The following is a 19,838-nucleotide window of genomic DNA, read 5'->3' on the forward strand; positions in this document are numbered from 1 at the left end:
AGCAAGAGCAAAAGCAAGAGCAAAAGCAAGAGCAAGAGCAAGAGCAAGAGGAGACTCCTCGTCCATGGAAACGCATATTAAGTGGTACCATTGTCCTTATTATTGTAATCATTGGTGCGGTGTTGGGACCAGTTCTACAAACAAACGAAAGTGACCCTAAATCTACATTTTTGTCTAGGTGTAAGAAGTTCAATCAGTAAGTGATGGTATTTCAGCATTTTATTTATTTACACTTTTCATTATTTTTGTAAAGAGAAATGGGGCTTCAGCTTCAAATCTAAATGATGAATGAGTGTATGTGTGAATGAATGTGTACATGTGCACTTGCATCTTTGCATGTTTAAGCATTTTTGGCAAATACAGCACTAACTGCATTTGAACTCATGAAGTGGCAAGGCTGCTTTGCTTAACAGCAGGATTGGTATTATAGTCAGTGATTGATCTGCTGATGTCTGCTCAGCTGGTTTTCATGTCATTAGTATCAAAAATGATGTATACCACTGCACCTATAGTACCTAGACGGAGATGTGAACTATGAGCATATCTGTCAGGTGTTTTTGCCTGTATATACATACACACACATATATATATATATATATATACATACACACACACACACACATATATATATATACACACACACACATATATATATATACACACACACACACACACATATACATATATATATATATATATATATATATATACATACACACATATATATACATACATACACACATATACATACATACATACACACATATACATACATACACACATATATATATATACATATATATATATATATATATATATATATATACATATATATATATATACACACACATATATATATATATATATATATATACATATATATATATATATATATATATATATATATACATATATATATATATATATATATATATATATATATATATATACATACATACATATATATATATATATATATATATATATATATATATATATATATATATATATATATACATATATATATATATATATATATATATATATATATATATATATATATATATATATATGTATGTATGTATGTATATATATAGCCTTTTTTTTTTATATACATATATACATATATATATATACATATATATACACACACACACAGTGTGTCTTATGTACAACACAATACAATACTATACAAGTGTTTAAACAGCAGTGTCCAACACAATCATAGTGATTGAATGATTGTGGGCAGGTTCATGTGCAAGTCAGTGGGTAGTCAGTGAAAGGGCAATGGTGGTGAGTCAGAGTTTGTATGTTTGGGGGGTGGGTGATAGCGGGGAGTGAATTTAGCATCCTGACAGCCTCTGTTTTTTATTTTATTTTTATGTATTGTTACTAGCACCAGACCTACAAGGGAAATCTGGAACTACACCAATTGGCAAATTAAAATTAATATTGGATTATTAGAGGGACACTGAAGTTCATTATTGCACGTTATTTTGAGGAGCTAACCCAAGTAAATATGCATATTGTTGTCATAGGTACCTTCACTACTGATTGCCCAAGAAATTGTGAAAACAACCCTGTTGACTCATTTTGGATTCGTGCCTCTGCTGCTGTAAGTTTTCAACATGAATTTACTACATTTTCTTTCTCTCTGTTAAACAGTATAGTCCTGAGGTCCTGCATTGCTTAAAATAACACACAAGTGGACTGCAGAGTGCAGCAAATCCCTCCTGAGTATAAGTGATGGTGGTGGAGAAAAGAAATGTTCACGTCTCGTTGTCTGTCAATGAGGTTTTGTGTCGGTCTCCATGGAGCGCTCTCCTGAGTGAGTGGCAGCCCACACATTCAAAAGAGCCCATGAGATTAAAGGTTAAGCATTTCAGTTGTTAAAGGGAATGACCCCTCCAAAAATACATTCAAAAATACATTCAGCTAGAGATGTTGCACTGCAATAAATTTGAGATTAATTAATTTGTAAAGATCCTTTACTTATGGGACGCATGCTGCAAATGCAAGTGCCACATAGCTTTAAATAAAGTAGCTTTTCATTTTGGCATTAATTCAGAAAGCACAAAAATACCATAAAGTAAGGAAAATATAAAATTAAGTGAGAGAATTAAATGTTTTTATAAATGAAATGCTTTTTTTTCCTGGATTACACCGCTACTACTTAACAGTGACCTCTCCCAAAACTAGCGAGGGCTCATCCTGGAATTTGTTACATATGTCACCTAAATCTACCATTTCTTGACACTCTTAGCAAATCTTTGGAAAGTAGTACAACTTGTTTTGTTCAAAATTATTACAACATTTGGGCAGTTAAAAATGGTAAAACCTCAGTTATATGTTGCAGCCCCATACTTCCTGTTTTGAATACAAAGTACAGTTATTTCTCAAGATAAGGGACTTCATGTGTCCCATGCTCCATTATCACATCAATAGTGACTTCTGATTGATAAACCTCACTTTACAGGAAGAGACAAATAACTAACATTAATTTCAGGACCAAATCTTGTGTTATTTTTTAGTTTTTTCTTACAAGATGAGTGAGTGGTTCTTCAAAATCCCCTTTGTGTGTCTGTACAGTATGCAGATGTTGCCTGTGGTGATGTCACGGCAATGCTAAGCGGGTCCACCACCACACCATTCGATCCTACAAGGTAGAGCTGCTTCTGCTTCTCCCACAGTTTTATGACTTTTAGTGAGAACAATAAAGAAATGTCTTCCATTATAATGTTAATGAGAGCCACTAATGTGACACTGGCATATGCACCTAGTTTCAAGGAATCTTAAGGCTTTGCTTTGCCTTTGTATTTAGTTCTTTATTCATCAGTTTTTTCATATTTGTTTTAAATGACTAAGTGCAAAAAGTGACTTTTATGTCTGCCTTGCCACTGCAGAGTAAAAGTTCTATTTAAGAAACAGTTATTATTGTCCTTCTTGCACAAGGTCAAAGGTTGTTGTAAAAAAATGTTCTTGTTCTACAAACCAAATCAGGTTGGAAAGTTTTTTAACAATCTGCAACTGAAGTAGTTCTGTCAAGGTTAGTGCTGTGGCAGGCAGGATGTGGACCCAAAAGCAGAACTCAGCACACACGGGGATAAACTCAAAGAGGCAACTTTATTTGCTGTGAACATCCGAGCGTAGAAAACACAAAACATAACCTAAACAGGAAGCAAACTAAAACCACTCAGGAAAAACGAGGCCAGTGGGAGAGACACACAGCAACATGAGGAAACGACGCAAAACCGGGCAGAGAGAAACACAGGGCTTAAATACACAAGGGAGTAATGAGGGAATGGGAAACAGGAGGGAAACACAGCTGGGACTAATCTGACAAAACGAGACAGGGAGGGAGAAACACTGAAACACTGAGCATGGGACATGAGACAGTCAAATTAAAACAGGAAGTGTGAGACATTCACAAAGACCCGCAGTTGACATTGAGACATGGAGACATGACTGACCGGGGAGACAGGGAACATAGAGAACACGTGGAACATGGGGAAGGCACCGTAACAAAAAGCTAAAGACTGGAAACAAAAAATATAACACAGAGAGATTAAGAATAAGAACCAAAACCATGAATAACACTAAATCAAATAATATAAATTTATAAAAAAAAACCACAAAACACTGGGTCTGAATTGTTGTCTAACGTAAAATGCTATGTGCGCCGACAGCAACAAAATTGCAACAGATGGTAACAGATTTGTGGTTTTCATCAATGAATCACAAACAGATTGCCAAATTGGCCTCATTTAGTCACAAAGTGATAGCATACTGATTCTGTCTAACTGTTTTATCAATGTCTTGATTCATCACAGCTGCTTTGAAGATGGCAGCTAGCAGGTAGCAGTCACAGACTCAGTTCCTCATCTTAAGAGCAGCATTTTTAAAATCCATCTCACTCGTCAAGTTAATTTTAAGTGGTCTTACGGTTGTGGTTTGAATTTTGGGTTGTTGTTTTTTTTTACTCTTCAGTACTTTTGCAAAAGTTGAGGTGACGAGGTTTAAAGCCCCTAAGGTCAGGAGTCTGAATGTTGTTATGGTCATACAGAAGAATGCCCAGTAAGATTTCCTCTTATATGCAAATCTTTCACCACAATGTTCTCCTTTATTTGTTTAATTTACATCAGAATGGCCAATCGGGGCATGAATATTTTAAAACTGAGCCTACATTCACTGCTTCTGTTCCATTTGTTCAGATCAAACTGCAAAAACGCATCCCTGCAGAAATTAAAGAAAGCGCTACATACAGGGATAACATACAGCTGCAAAGACGTGCCTGAGTAAGTACATGTGCATTACAAAGGAGCTGACGACCTGTTTGTGTGTGTCCTCACAAAGCACGACTGACCTCTCGTTATTATCCTGGATTGTATTCAAACAGATCTCGGATTCAAGAATGCGGCTCCAAACCACAGATAGCATGTAAAACCTGCTGGTGAACAAGTCTGATTATATCAGACACAACATAGTAGCATTCAGCCACAGAAACCTTTCTCTTGTTTCCTTTTCAATTTTTAAATAAACTCTGAGTATTTTTTTTCACATATATGTGAAATATGTTTTTCAAATGAACATCTGCAATACATCACATTATGAAAATATTGTTTTTCATTTTGTGGGATCTGATGTGAAACTTATGTTTTTTTTTCTTTCTTTTTTTAAATTAAACACACTGAGTATGAAGGCTGCTATCTCCTGGTCACAGAATATGCTTTATTTTCAAAATAAAATGTTAAGACACAAGGTTGTAAACTTTATTTGTATTTCAGTGTAATAATGATTGTTATGTAATCACATTTGAATCCAGTAAAGTGCAAACACATCATGTCTTTGTTGTTTAAAGTCTGGACTGAAAATCTGTTGCGACAGTTCTTACGGGGTGACGGATGCAAATTTGAAGTTTTTTGTTCACATTGTCAGCATATGTCGAGGATGTACAACAGTGAGTGTCTAAAGCCATCTATAAAACACCATGGAGTCTCTGTCATGGTTTGGGGCTTCATTTCAACAAGTATGGATTGATCTCCCCAGAGCCAGAATCTCAACAATATTAAAGCAGAGTGGGATCATCTCGACAGAACAGAAGGAAGCCAACATCCAAAGAAAAGCTTTAAAAGTCCTCCAAGAAGCCTAGAGAACTATTCCTGAAGACTACTTAAAGGAATGGCAAGAAAATATAGACTTTCATGGTCATTAGAATTGTACAAACTCTTGCCTTATACACTCTATTTTCATGCATGTTTGCACATATTTTAATAACAGCAGCAATTTCCCATTTTTCCAACAAAATATAAAATATAAAGAAATGTGGGGTGACTCAAGACTTTTGATTTACTTATTACTGTATTTAAACAACCAAAAGCTTTTATTCTGCATTTCTCTGGAAGTTCATTTAATCTTGTGACAGATGCTTGAAAAACGTTCACATCACTGAGCTAAGCCATGTCAAGGCCTGTTCATCTAACACTGGCTTCCATAACATACCCGTCCAGATAAGATTAGCCGCTTACCCTATTTTAGCAGTTGACTCACGTAGTAAAGGCAGCTCCTTGGCTTAAATGTCAGGTGGATTTATCTAAAGGTCATTCTATTATAACTAGTGCTAATGGGTGAAAGTGAAAGCAGTTAACCTTTTATTAAAAGTTGTAACGATCTAAACTAAATCCACAGATGGCTTGATAATAACAGTGGAGCGGATGAGCACACTGGTTTGACCAACGATGACTAAATAATGACGCAGTCAGTGTCAACATGGACCAGAAGTGTTTGCAGCATTTAACCCTTTAAAACCTGAATCACAAAATAATTGCCAGAAAATAAATTTTTTCTGAAAATAGTGTTTATTTAACCTTCTTTTGTTTAATTTTTTAAAATTTTTAAAAATTGAATCACATTTCAATTTCCATATATGACATTTAATTTGTATCATATTTGCTTATCTGTTTTTTTTTGTTTTTTTTGATTGCTTAAAAATATATTGTGCAATTTATTTAGGTTTTTCAGGGGAGGAAATTCACACTGATTATGTCGAAGTCCCAAAAACTTTCAAAAAACTGTATGTATCAAATATGATACACTAGGCATTAAGGGGTTAATTTGGACACAGCATCTTATATGTATACTGGACCATAAGCAGTGAGAATGCCTCGCTGATATGTATGGTTCCCACTTTCAGTAGATGAATGAAACCAGTCTTGTCATGTCAAATAATGCACATATAATACAATGGTTTTTTTTTTCTTGTATCCAGATCAATTGATGAGCTAAATAGGTTAAATAAAGCCCAGTTTATTGTTGCAAAGTGGTGAGTGGTGTAAGCGGACAAAACTGTCTTAATGCGTGTGTGTTTTGGAGCTACTTTCAAAGGGTTTTGCCAGTTGGCCTTTACCTTTGTGATTCTTCTTTACATGCAGATTCACTACATTCATCCGCCATAGCACTGTTTCTGTGTGGGCGGCTGACTGAGGAATGCACAGTCCTTTCTTGTAGCACACATTTCTACATGTCACAGTAAGAAAAGCACATGTGTAATTAATGTTCCTCAAATTCTTTGTGTTCCAGTAAACCATGACAGTAAAACCAGTACTTTGTTTGTTTTCTAGTGACTGGGCATGCCTGCAAAGGGGTTAGAGGAAAAGAAAAAAGAGAACAGGGCGTTTTAAAAGAGGTTCACTTACAGGAGAAATGCAATGATAGAGGAAATAATTAGCAAATTTTGTAGTTTCAGTAGTTAACTTCATGGTGAAAAGTTAAGCTATTCATTTCATTACGGTCTACCACTGAGCTACAGTTCTGTTCAGTTCAGTGTTATTTATATTGCGCCAAATCACATCAACAGTCACCTCAAGGTGCTTTAGACTGTAAGGTAAAGACCCTACAGTATTACAGAGAAATCACAACAAGATGATCCCCTATGAGCAAGCCCTGAGCTATAAAGAAAAAAAACTCCCTTTTAATAGGAAGAAACCTCCAGCAGAACCAGGGATAGGGAGGATCAGCCATCTGCCATGAACTTTCGGGCAAAGGGAAAGAGAAAAGAAAAAGAAAAGCATAGGTAGACAGGACAAAACGCAAACTATAGAAAAGACTGACGGGAACTCAGAAAACATGAACTGAAACTACACCTTACTGAGGATCTTCCTATGTCACGGTCAGTGGTCTGCAATAGTCAACAAATCATTTTCAGTAAAAGTATACATACAGTCATAGTAAAAAGAAAGGACACTCTCTGTCAGTTCCAATGTTTAAGAGATAAAACAAAACCATCTGGTTCTTAGCCAGACTTACAATTAGGTAAATACAACCTGGGGGAACTACAAACATGACATTTTACACGGTGTCATTATTTATTTAACAAAAACATAGCCACGAAACAGTGCAAGCACAGCCCATGAATCAGTCACTTGTAAAACCTCCTTTACCAACAACTTGAAGTAGCATGAGGTACATTTTTTTTGTGTAACTTTATCAGTCTTTCATATTATTGCGATGGAATTTAGGCCCACTGTTCTTTACTGGGATATTTCAGTACTTTCAGTAGATTGCAGTAGATGAATTCTCATCTTTTTCTTTCAGCCATTCAGTTGTAGATTTGCTGCTGTGCTGTGATCATTGCCCTATTTCTGGGCCAAGCTTTAGCTTATTGGACAGATGGCTTCATATTTGATGCAGGATTACTTTGATATACTATATACTTTGATATAAAGGTCATTGTTCTATTGTTTTTAGAAAGAAGAGGCTTTCTCCCGGTAACCCTGTCAGACAAGCCGTACTTGTTCAGTGTTTTTCTAGTTATGCTGTCATGAACTTTAACATTTAACATCAGTTAAAGTTAACTGAGGCCTGTAGAGTCTGAGGTGTAGCTCTTGGGCTTATTTTGTTCAGTTTCTCTGAGTATTGCACAACTTGACCTTAGGCTAAGCGCCATCACTGCTGGAGAAACTGGAAACTGATTGATTGGAAACCTGAACTTTTGCTTATGTGGAAGCAGTAAAGGCATAATTAGTTTTTCAAAAACTTTCTGCATTTTGGCTTTGGTTTTCTTCGAGCAATAATGACACTGTGTAATATTTCATGCTTTTGTTAGTCTGAAGTTGTATTTACCTAATTTTAAGATTAAGTTTTATTAAGTCCTGAAAGATTGTGAATTTCCTTTTTCCTTGTTTTTTTTACTTTAAATCTAGATTTCTATAGTGTATAAAAACTCTGTGACTGTGACTGAAGGGCGTTTTATTTCTAAAACTATAATTATCTGCATATAAATGGGTTTTACTAATAATATCTAAAAAAATATTTGTTATTCAGTCTTTTTTTTTTTTTTTTTTTTTTTTTTTAGAGGGATTAGGTGAAAATTTAGGTCAGCTGAAATATATACTTGAAAACAAGCTACACCTTTGATGAGCAGGTCATGCAATTATGTTTTGTTAAATAATTTATCAGAAAACAGTCTGTTTCCACGCCACAAGCAGCACGTATGAAAGCCTCAGCTCTGATTTTGGAAACCTGAAACAAAACCTAAAAAGCGAACAGGCTGAGTAAGTTCAAATTCAGCGTCAGTAACTTTCTGTGAAGTCATCGGGATTTTATGGAAAGAAGTCTCTGACAACAAGCAATATTTGCTTAGCTAATTGTGGCTTTATCTTTCCACTTTTTCACCTAAACGCTGTGTTTGTTTTCTTTTTTCTTTCACCTGAAACCGATAGCAAAGGTTTCACTAACACGTGTGCAATTATGCAAACCTGCTAAACCACTGATCACAAGAGAAAGTGTTCCAGAACAAGATCAAATCCGTTTTGGGTTTTTAATTCGTAGGTGTACGCCACAAAGAGTCTTATCTGTTTCGCGTGTGAACCAAAGATCTGTGACAGGATCTTAAAGAGCAGAGTTAGACATATTTGTGTGAGTGATACTCTTGTGGCAGGAAGAGGGAGGCTCCTCAAGCAGAGTAAAACCTCCTCTTTCCTTTCTAGCGTATAGCTGCTGTGTCACACGTACCGTAAATGGGCTGTATTGGTGCTGGGAAGAGGCGTTCGGGGTTCTCACTGCACAGGTGTAATATGAAGAAGGCCCCTTGTGTAAAACCACAACATGGGGTACTGTGACAAGTACTGTAATGTCGGTAAACATTGTCACGATTTGAGTCACTGTTGCTGCCATTCGCACAATCACACTAATAATAATCTTTGTGTGGCACTTTTAGGACAGTGGAAAAGTGTTATTGTGGTGACAGCGAAACCTTCAAGGTCATTTTTTTGACATTTCCACATATTTATCTAAAACTGGCTTTTTATTCAAGTAAGCTGGATTGAAGTTTTCTAAAAACCCAGCAGACCCTGCCAGCCCCCTGACAGTCAGTACATTACCTGCTCCGCTGACTGCTATTTCCCAGCTTATTCATGCTGCACCCTCCATAGACATTTCAAGAAAGTACTTAGTACTTCTTAATGGGTATAAATCTTTCCAAATCCTTCTTGGGTCCAGGAATGTGGACAAATATGGACTGAGTTTTTTGGGGGAGGGGTTAAAGGTTTTACTAGTGTAGAAAATGTACAGTATCACCAACTGAGCAACCAAACAAAGTGTGTTAAAGCATTTAAGCAAAGTACATGGGTAACCAGAGGCCAATCACATTCATCCACCTGATACTCCTCACTTATTGCACAATCTGCAATAAGTGAATTTCCCTGATGAACTGGGAATGTTTTTAGAAAAATCTTTCAACTCCTGCAGGCAGCAACTATGACGCTTTACCATGCTTACTTTACACATTATACTTTTTAGCACTGAATTTAGCATTAGACTGCTTTTTCAGTCTGGTCTCAGCGATATAAAACATCTGTGCATGACAGGTTGTTAAGTCACGATACATGATTACTTCTGGATTTGATGCAGAGGTTCCAAACTGAACCAACAACAACAAAAAAGAAAAAGAAAAACATGGTTAAAATGTTTAGTGATTCAAATTAGCACTGTCAAAGTCAAGCCACGTGTCTAACAATGCACAAGTTTAGGTATTAGAAGTATTAAAAAGCTCAACTTTTGGACCAGACTGAGAAGTTTATTTCTGCTCTAATGCTGGACATTTTAACAATTGAGTCTGTGGGATCTTACTGGCTTTTGCAAACCAGTCTAAAGAGGCTACAGTTGGTTATTCTGGGCCTTTGGTTACTGTATAAACACTGGAGCAAATATACCCACTGTGAACAAGGATTTGCACCTTGTCAAGACATAAGCCTTCGTTTTAATTTAATTTGTAATTGCAGGTGATTATACACTAATGAAAGCATCACTATCAATGCCACATTTAATTATGTTAGAACAGAGAACAGATACTGATGAGTGTTTAACAGTTACAGCCTGGGCCTAATACTGCATCCTCCAGGGTGGATGAGCTGTTGCCTCAAGCACAAGCATTTAAATCCAACAAATGTGCTGCCTTTCTGTGTGTGCACGTGCTCTGTTTTTTTTCTTGTGCATTGCATTGGACAAAAGTCTCAACCAAATTACAGCAATTAAACGGCTATGTGGCATGAATAATTGGTATAAGTAAGGGGCCAACTTAAGTATAATAATAAGCATTTTAAGACAGGAATTTCTCTTTTTTGGAACAATTAATTGTTGTCTAGTAACATCAGTGTTTACTAAGCATACATATACTCTCTATATTATTTTCCAAATAACAGTTTTAATTACACAGAAGTAAAAATGAACATTTTTGTTAGTGTTTTTTAAATCTCATCTCCACATGGTGATATAACTTTAGGTTGCAAAACATTTCCAACACTTTTAATATGTAGCTTGTGTCCAAATAGTACAAAGTCAAGATAGCATTTTCTTTATAAATGACCCAAACACACGATGATAATAAATGTGTATGGCTCAGGTGGTATAGAGAGAGGTGTAGCAGTCAGAAGGTCAGTGTTTGATCTCCAGTTCTTCAAGTCCATGTATTGAAGTCTGCTTGGGCAAGATAGTGAACCCTGATTTGCCCCTGTTGAATCCATGTAAGTGTGTGTGAATGTTATAAAGCACTTAGGCATAAATGTGTGCGTGATTGGGTGAGGTAGAGAGTACCTAAAGTAGTACCTCAAAGACATTCAAGTTAAGTAGAAAGGTGTTATATAAGTACGGCTCCATTTATCGTGCCTGCTATAGAACAGGCAAGATAAAAGCTTAATAGGATAATGTGTTGGTATTGGTATTTATGTGGTTTTCCCTGAATAATTAGTTTCTTGTCTGATGTATGTATGTAGAAAATATGTAAATGATGGATAAGGCCTCAAAATCTGAGAAGTAAAGCCAATGTGGAAGTGCCTTGAAACTGCACTGTTCCTATTGGCCTGTAGAGGGAGGGTCTTCTAGTTTCAAAAAGAGTCTATGTTAAAAAAAAAAACCTTATGTGCTTGATCACTAGTTGGACATTTTCCTCAACACGAGTTCCTTTTGTAAATTATGGTTCAACTTAGAATAAAAAAAGGAGAGAAAACAGGCCCAATTTAAAGGAGGGGCTCCATGTAATTAACAAATTGTTATCACATAAAACGTCTACGTGAGTCTTCTAGGGTCTGCTTGGGTTTCCAGCTGTCTGCAGCAGAGTACAACTGAGGCCTGCGAGTGCAGTGTACATAGACTGTAGATAAAAGATGACAGCAGAAGCGCTTTAGATCTGCAGTCTTTCCCATTACCAGCAGGAGGTGATTCCTGTTGCTCAAAAAAAACACACACACACACACACACACACACATATACATATATATACGTATATTGAAATCTATAGGAAAGCAGCTTTGTATTTCTTGCTCTGTGACTTCAGTGAAAACTTTCTGAGTGACTTTCTGATCTCACTCACTGTTTTCAAGTGTAAGCACTTTAGGGCAAGCACACCCTATCATAGACAAATCACTACCACTTGAGAATGCACCATTGGTCGGCTTCTCAAATCCACACTTTCCTTGGATATCACGGAAAGTAGAGGTCTCAGGTTTGAACTTCAAATCAGGTCTGCAAAGCAATGATGATGATGATGATGATTTGACGGTAGCTATATTCATTTATATATGGGAACAGACTTGTATAATCTCTCTTGAGTTTCTTTCACCCATAGAGTTGAGTGTTGGCTATTTTTGGTCTTACTGGCAAAATCTGGGGATTTTTTTTACATTATTTCTTATTTTTTTCAGGTGGAAATATCAAAAAATGTCCAAGGCTACAAAAATTAATGGTTGTTTTGGTGGAGTGCGGGATATCACATAATGCCATGCTGGAACGTCCCCACCATTGGCTATATATAATAGGAGTGGAAGCTCCCACTTCAATAAAAGAAAAACAAATATCTTGATGTGAAAAAGGGCACTGAGGAATCACATGTCTGTGTCTGTTTGGTAACATCATCTCTAATTAAAATATGCTGATCATGAAACCAGTCTCCTAAAGAAGAAAAGGATGGCGTGTCCTATATGTGGGAATAAATCACACAGGTTTCCATAAGAAATAATAAATAATTAGCTCTGGGTTCAGTCCCCCGCGCTGAGTGCCGGTTACTGGAGGAGGAGCAGTGGCGTATTTTCCCCTCTCTTTCTTCCCTGAAATAAGCCCGCTCTGAGTCAACACCTTTCAGAACAGACTGTCAAGAGATTGTGTAAGATGATAAGCCTGCGAGATGTGTGATTTTCCCATAACCCGCAGGCCATAAGTTTTGCATTTTTTTGGACAGTTTCATTTCGATATTAGTGGTTCTGAAAGCTGGTCGGGCTTTTAAGCGGCTGCAGTTTAACCACCCAGGAAGTAAAGAAGAAAGAAAAAAAAATACTCAGCATACAGATGAGTTCACACAGCTGAAACTGGAGGCTGTCCACTGTAAAAAATCAAGAGTCAGAATCTCTTACAATATTATTTGGTATCATTATAATTTTTCATATGGTTTCAAAATTTCATTCACATGAATTAGGATATGAACTTTAACCTTGAGGTATAACATATATAGTAAACAAAGTAATTTTTTAAATGTTTTTGTTAATAGACACACAAATAAAGCTATAAAAGCTATAAATCTATAGCTATCAATAGTGTTATTTCATTTTATTTTATTTTATTTTGTTTTGTTTTACACCTAGTAATGTGTTGTCCCAACGGGTAGAATAATTAATTCATGAATTAATTAACTGAGTTTTTGTACATTATACATGCTTTTTTATATAAAGCAAAACTATCTCTGTAAATACAGTAAATGTTAGCTTGGCGTTAAGTTTAAATGCTAGAAAAATATTCTCTCGGTTAAAAAAACGTAAATAAAGATTTGCCATCTTTTGCAGTGCAACAGCAGATTTTTTTTTTTGTCTTAGTCATCGATTCATACCATAAACACATCGTCTATTACCGCTCGAGGCGTTGATTAACTGCTTGTACTTTCCTTTCCTTCGACAAAGTCGGTCAGTCGCTCAACTCATTCTGACTGCACGGGACCGGGGAGGGAATCCCGGCAGCTGATTGGACAGTCAGGGTTTTCCCACGTCACAGGGGATCCTCGGTATAACTGAGAGGCGATCCGGTCGCGTCGCTTCAATTCACACGTTTTTTAGTCGGGTCTGCACACTCTGAAGACGCCTCCGAAACGCAGTATGGTGAGTCTACTGCTTTTTACATTTCGCTGCTTTTGTTTATGTTATTATCGAGCAACTCTGACCTTCTACTTAAAAAAATAAAAAAAGTTTTGCTTCGTACAGAACACTGACCTGGACTCAGAGCAGGAGGAGTTCAATAGGCTTTTATATCAACTTGGACATCTTGTCCTGATAAACATGTTAGCTCCTCAGGGGTTTTTAAAGGCAGTTTAAATAGATTTGATGATTTACCGAGGAACGTGCAAGCTGAGGTCGGGTAACCACGTGACAGCGCGGGGTATAGATAATCGACATCCTTTGTGGGTATGAGTCAAGTGTCACTTTGTGCCATTACAAACAAACTGAGCTCACTGCAGCACAGTATCTCCGTGGAGCACAGTGACTACGTCAAGGCTGCAACACACTCTTTGAGTAATTGAATTGTTATTAGTAATAACTGATTAATCGTTTTCTGAGACAAAAGCACAAATACTTGTAATATTCATTTATGTTGATATCTTTGGGAATTTGCATTGATGTCAAATGAAACCGCTGAACCTGTGGAAATATCTGTTTCTACACTGGGGTGTTATGTCAGAAGAAAAACTCATTTTAGGCCATCCTAATGTAAATACATCTCTGCTGGGTACTTATTCTTACAATAGAAGAACCGGTTTTTAAATTATTATTATTATTAATTTCATATAAAACGTATAAGATAAGATAACCTTTATTAGTCCCACACGTGGGAAATTTGTTTTGTCACAGCAGGAAGTGGACAGTACAAAAGTTATGAAGCAAAAATTAGAATACAATAAGAATAAATACAGTACACAACTGTACAGAATAGAATAAAATAAAATACTATATACAGTAGAATAAAATAGAATAAAATATACAATAAGATAAAAATAGAATACAAATGCTATATACAACTGAGTAAGTCCTTATGTCCTTGACTTTTTGTTTTTTTGACAGTCTCTGCTTGAAAACTCAACGGAAAGGCTGCCTGTGGACCCATCAGAGTCAAATGACACTGACAAACACAGACAAGCCCACAGACTGTATCCATCACTGCCAAATATAGACAGGTGAGACACATCACAGCAGCACTTATGTGAAAATTGGAGTCAGTTTTTATGGAGGAACGTGATGCAAATAATTTGTTTTTCAGGTATGAGTTTTGGTGCAATACTGGGGAAGAACTACACCCGTCTGTGAAGCTGGAAAACACACAGGTAACAAAAGAACAGAGAACCACCACCTTTTGATTGCCTGACCACAACTGAATGATGATATTCGTTGGGTTACTGGAAGCAGTGTGAAGCAAAACTTCCAAAAATGTGTAAAAGGAAGTTGGTAGAGGGAGTCATGTTGCATAATTTCCCAGAGTCGCAGGCATTTGGCTGTTGATGGATTTACTGCGTGCCACATTTGAGTAGTTCCTGTTTTTCTCTCTTTTATGTGCCTCAGCTGCAAGGGTCCTCTCACAAAAGTGATGTCAACATGAAAACACAGATTCTTATCTTAGAAGAGCAAAAGAACGAGGTGAGTACTTCTCAGACTTTCTGTGTATTCATCCTACGACCCGTGTATGCACGTTTAAAGGTTCACAGTCTTTCTGTTTTTACTCAGCTTCTTTCTATTAATGAGAAATGGGCAAAAGAGTACCGAACCATGGTGCACTACTACAAAGAGAAGGTAAGAAAGGAGCAAGTTCACATCCTTTAATGTTGTTTTTCAGCTCGTGTCGGTTTATTATCGCACTTGTTTATCATTTAAGTGTTGTCTGCGTTCTGCACCCAATGTCCAGGTCGAGGAGTTAAAAGCATTACAGCAGTGTGATCGCTTTGAAGAGGAAGAAGGAAATCACGTCACGTTAAACCGACTGAAGCTCAAGGTGATCAAAGGAAAAGAGAGCGCACAGGTAAATGCGCCGACCGCTCTTTGATAGATTAAGTCGTTTGATCTGAGCGCTAACTGTTCCCTCATGGGATGCTTTTTCACAGACGGAAGAGGGTGATGCCAGCTCTGAGAAGCTCGAAGCACAGAAAGAAGTAAAAGAGCTGCGAGCGCAGAACAGCGCCCTGACCCGCAAAGGGCAGCATCAACACGAGGAGATCAGACGACTGAACAAGGTGAGGCATCAGGCTTTCTCTGATATTCACTGATGAAAAGCAGAGGTGGAAAGAGTACTAAAATATTTTACTCAAGTAAAAGTACTATTACTTTGCTGAAATTTTACTCAAGTACAAGTAAAATTACCTGTCTAAAAATTTACTCAAGTAAAAGTAAAAAGTAGCTCATTTAAAATTTACTCAGAGTAAAAGTTACATAGTTACTTTTTTGTCAGCAGGAGGACAGCCTCTTCTGAGTAGTGCAAAAAAGACAATGGGATAAATCTCAAAGTAGTTGTTTTTTAATTAAAAGAAAAACTTTACAAATTAAAGTGCAGTGGCAGTTAAACTGCAAGTCTATACATCAAAATGGATAATGGTCACCAAACCAACCAACCAAACTGTCAAAACCATATAATTCTTTTACATGTGAATGTGTTTTAAACTGTCAAATAAGAGAACAAGTACTGAATTGAGCTGTACGGCAGCTGCTATAAAAATGTGTTTTCATTTTTTAAACTTGGCCCTCCTCTGTTAATTTTGAGGAGCAATTCAATTCAATTCAATAAAACCTTACTGATCCTGAAGGTTGACCCCGAAGGAAATTGGGTTAAGGTTGCCGACCTTTGCCAGCGTCATCTTACCCTCCGACCATACATACATTACACAAACATCACATGGGGAAGACAGGTCAGAGAGGTATAACGATGGAAAATGCACCACGTGAGGAAAGATAAGGAGAAAAAAATAAGTCCCCTTAGACTGAGCTCCAACAGGGAGATCAGTTTGAGAACAGAAAAAAAACACCTCTGCACATAGCACATGTTATTCTTTTGCCTGCAGTGTGAACATATTTGGGTTAAGTAAGAAAGTAGCCGCTTCTGTCTTCTGTCTAATTTAACTAATTTTTTTTTAAATAAATTATTATTATTAACAAACAGGAAAAGTGAACACATTTTCTTTTGGCAATTTACCAATCAAGTAAAAATATTTTAAGTTGCGTGGACAACAACGTGCCCAATAACAGCTTATGTCTTAACTTAATGTGATTAACTTGAGCACAGCCTTTTTTGCTAAAATAAATGTACAAGTTTCATTTAACTTACCTCTACATGCTTGCGCAGGTTTGATGTGGAATTTTTAAAAGCTGCTAACTCGGTCTCTCTGGGCAAACACAGCTTACACTGCATAATAAAGCTGTTGCCTTTCTTGCACTTGAAGCCGAAATGGTCCCTTAAATACAGCCAGGGGTTCACATCGGTTTCTTCGAGTTCAGGGTCAGCAGAATTCGATGGGGTTTCTTTTTTCGCTGGATCCGTACCACCGATGTCAGACTCCATTTTGATCGTGACCCAACGCTAATTTGTTCTACTACCCATCATTCCCTGCAGTATTTCCGAAGCGCAATGTTGTTGTTTTTTTTTGCTTGTTTGTTCTTTTAATTTACTCAGTAATGGGTGTGATTGAAAATGTAGCGAAGTACAATACTTTTTAAAAAATATACTTAAGTAAAAGTAAAATTACCGACTTGGAAAATGACTTTAAAAAGTACAAATACACAAAAAAACTACTCAATTACAGTAACGCAAGTAAATGTAATTCGTTACTTTCCACCTTTGATGAAAAGGAAGTCTCATTCTAACCCTCGCAGTAAAAACGCTCTAACAGTGGCTTCAATGTGTTTGTGCAGGCCTTAAAGGAGGCGCTTCAGGCTTCTCAGTCCCTTGGAGTGGACAATGAAACACTAGACATCTGGAAACATCAAGTGAGTGCTTTGTCTTCATGTGTGTGATGTTTTTCTTTGCTTCCTTGGTGAAAAAAAATGGTTAATGTTGGGAAAATAGTCACAGTATTTGTTGCTTCAGGCCTTGCATGACAGACCAGTTTCCATTCAGATGATATGGTGATGATGTCGTTATGTGAATCTATCATTTAGTGTTGAAAGTAGCCTTCGGATTGCTGCCACCCTGTTTAACAAATATACAGTGATAGCAAGTTTTAGCTTAGCATAAAGACTGAAAACAAAGGAAAAAGGTATTACTTGTCCGTGTCCAAAGGCAATCAAAAAACCTATAAAATTCACTCTGTAGTAGTCTGGCTAATAGCTGCTTTCAGCTGCCACTTTGCCACAAAGCAGGCACCCTGCATGTTTGATTTTTGGCAGCGTTTTACACCGGATCCCCTTCCTGACGCAACTCCAAAGGGGATTTGTTTCTTCAGCTCGAATCCACTCAGCTGCTTTTCACTTACTCACTTAAATGAATGTGTAAACCATATCTTATAAAATCCAAGGTTAAATGTAGTAAGGGGTGTATAAGAATTGCCCAAACTGTTGAGTTACCCCTAATGGACATCTGTTTTTATTTGTCTCACGTCCATATTTAGGCTGAAGTCTTTAAGGAAGACTTTCGGAAGGAGCGCAGAGACCGGGAGAAGCTTAAGGGCAAGTATCTGGAACTGGAGAAGAAGTATACCAAAGCTCACAACGAGCTGCATGTCCTCAGATCTCAGGTACCATTCGTAACCTTAGAAAATTCAGCATGTGAACTATAGGATTAGTGCTTGACTTTAATATGCTTTGTGTATATTCTTCCAGATGACATGGACTCGGCAACTGCACCCCGTGCTTAACTGCTCCTGTGCAAATCAAGCCAAATGTCCGAACTCGGAGGGCCACCAGGTTAGCCAGCGCCACATGAAGCTGCAGAGGCGGTGCACTCTCGATAACAAGCAGTGAAGCTCAACCAACTCCTCTGACTTTTTGGGATATTGTTTAGGCGGACTTTCTGGAAGTTTTTCCCAGAGTATGAGCAGCCAGATCAGTGTTCATCGCCAGCAGAGTGAGGAAGTGAGCTCTGTTCCAGCTAACTCCTCTGCTGGTCCTGCTTGTAACAAGGCCACGGCATCAGTCTGGGTCCACTGAGAGACTTATGTGGGGCAAGGGAGGAACCTAATACACAAATATCGATGCATACGCTTACCAAGAGGAGAAAGGCAGCGAAGGGTAAAATGAAACTATCAAGATAGGCTGATTACACTTCGAGTGTGACACAGGTTTTATTGCACTGCCCAAACACTACTGACATCCACCATACTGATCAATGATGCAACAAAAATGTGGAAATTTCCTGTGTTTAGCACTTGTAAACACCCTGTGCTGCACTACGCTGTAGAAACCTCTTAAAAAAACAGAGTCTTGCCCCAGTGATGGGGCCAAAAAAGATCAAAACTATCACAGCTCTGTAAGGAGGCAAAGAAACTCGAGCTATGCTGTGATTATAAAGGCTGGGGGTTTTCTGACTTATATTACACTATGTTATGTCGGTCGTATGCAGGCGCTTTTACAACAGCGAGAATCAAGCCTGTAAGAGAAAGAAGTTAATATATAATATATACATTTATGTTGAGCAGAGTATTTATATATGTTTGGAAAAGTTTTTTTGCACATTTTTGTCTGTTTCTTATTTATTTGTCGTGAAAATAAACAACTATACGGTGTTTGTGTTTTAACATGTTCGTACATACTTCATTCACTGAAATCACTTTTTCACAAGATCAGACAGACCAGATTGTCTAATTTAGGTAGTGCACACTCAACTTTAACACACACTCCACTGGACTTTTTAAGGATTTCGGTTACACGATACAGCGCACTGCAGTGAACTCATTTTCACGTTAAAGACACCAGTTTGAGGTGAATATGAGATATGTGACGTGGTGTGTTATCCACCCAGTGTCACAGCAGAAATCAAGACTCATCAGATCAGGCAATGTTTTTTCCAGTCTTCGAATGTGCAGTTCTGGTGAGCCTGTGTGGGCAGCCTCAGTTTCCTGTTCTTAGCTGACAGCTGACAGCACCCAGTGTGGTCTTCTGCTTATTTGAGTTACCGTTGCCTTCCTATCAGCCCAAAGCAGTCTGGCCATTCACCTTTGACCTCTGACATCAAAGAGATATTTTTTTTACCCCGAGATTTGCTGCTCACTGGATATTTTCTCTTTTTCAGACTGTAAACCCCAAAGACAGCATTGTGGGAAAATCCCAGTAGATATGAATAGATGAGCAGTTTCTGAAATACTCACACCAGTCTGTCTGGCGCCAACAACCATG

The 19,838-nt window shown here is 37.4% G+C and overlaps 2 protein-coding genes across 2 annotated transcripts; both read left to right on the forward strand.

Annotated features, from left to right (window-relative positions):
• Window positions 1–1,359: 1,359 nt before the first annotated feature.
• On the forward strand, window positions 1,360–5,291 carry LOC146380519 (ADP-ribosyl cyclase/cyclic ADP-ribose hydrolase 1-like). The gene is made up of 5 exons (XM_084940378.1): window positions 1,360–1,615; window positions 2,590–2,663; window positions 3,988–4,074; window positions 4,212–4,295; window positions 4,397–5,291. The coding sequence occupies exons 1-5, from the start codon at window positions 1,520–1,522 to the stop codon at window positions 4,452–4,454; spliced, it is 399 nt and encodes a 132-aa protein (XP_084796504.1). The 5' UTR covers window positions 1,360–1,519; the 3' UTR covers window positions 4,455–5,291.
• Window positions 5,292–13,491: 8,200 nt separating this feature from the next.
• LOC146380520 (TNFAIP3-interacting protein 3-like) lies at window positions 13,492–19,228 on the forward strand. Its single transcript, XM_084939664.1, has 10 exons — window positions 13,492–13,634; window positions 14,592–14,704; window positions 14,788–14,851; window positions 15,087–15,161; window positions 15,249–15,314; window positions 15,427–15,540; window positions 15,623–15,751; window positions 17,421–17,495; window positions 18,116–18,241; window positions 18,327–19,228. The coding sequence occupies exons 1-10, from the start codon at window positions 13,632–13,634 to the stop codon at window positions 18,465–18,467; spliced, it is 906 nt and encodes a 301-aa protein (XP_084795790.1). The 5' UTR covers window positions 13,492–13,631; the 3' UTR covers window positions 18,468–19,228.
• The last annotated feature ends 610 nt before the right edge of the window (window positions 19,229–19,838 follow it).

Source organism: Perissodus microlepis, chromosome 9 (genome assembly GCF_051167445.1).
Source record: "Perissodus microlepis isolate ML-2025 ecotype Zambia chromosome 9, ASM5116744v1, whole genome shotgun sequence".
NCBI classification, from domain to species: domain Eukaryota; kingdom Metazoa; phylum Chordata; class Actinopteri; order Cichliformes; family Cichlidae; genus Perissodus; species Perissodus microlepis.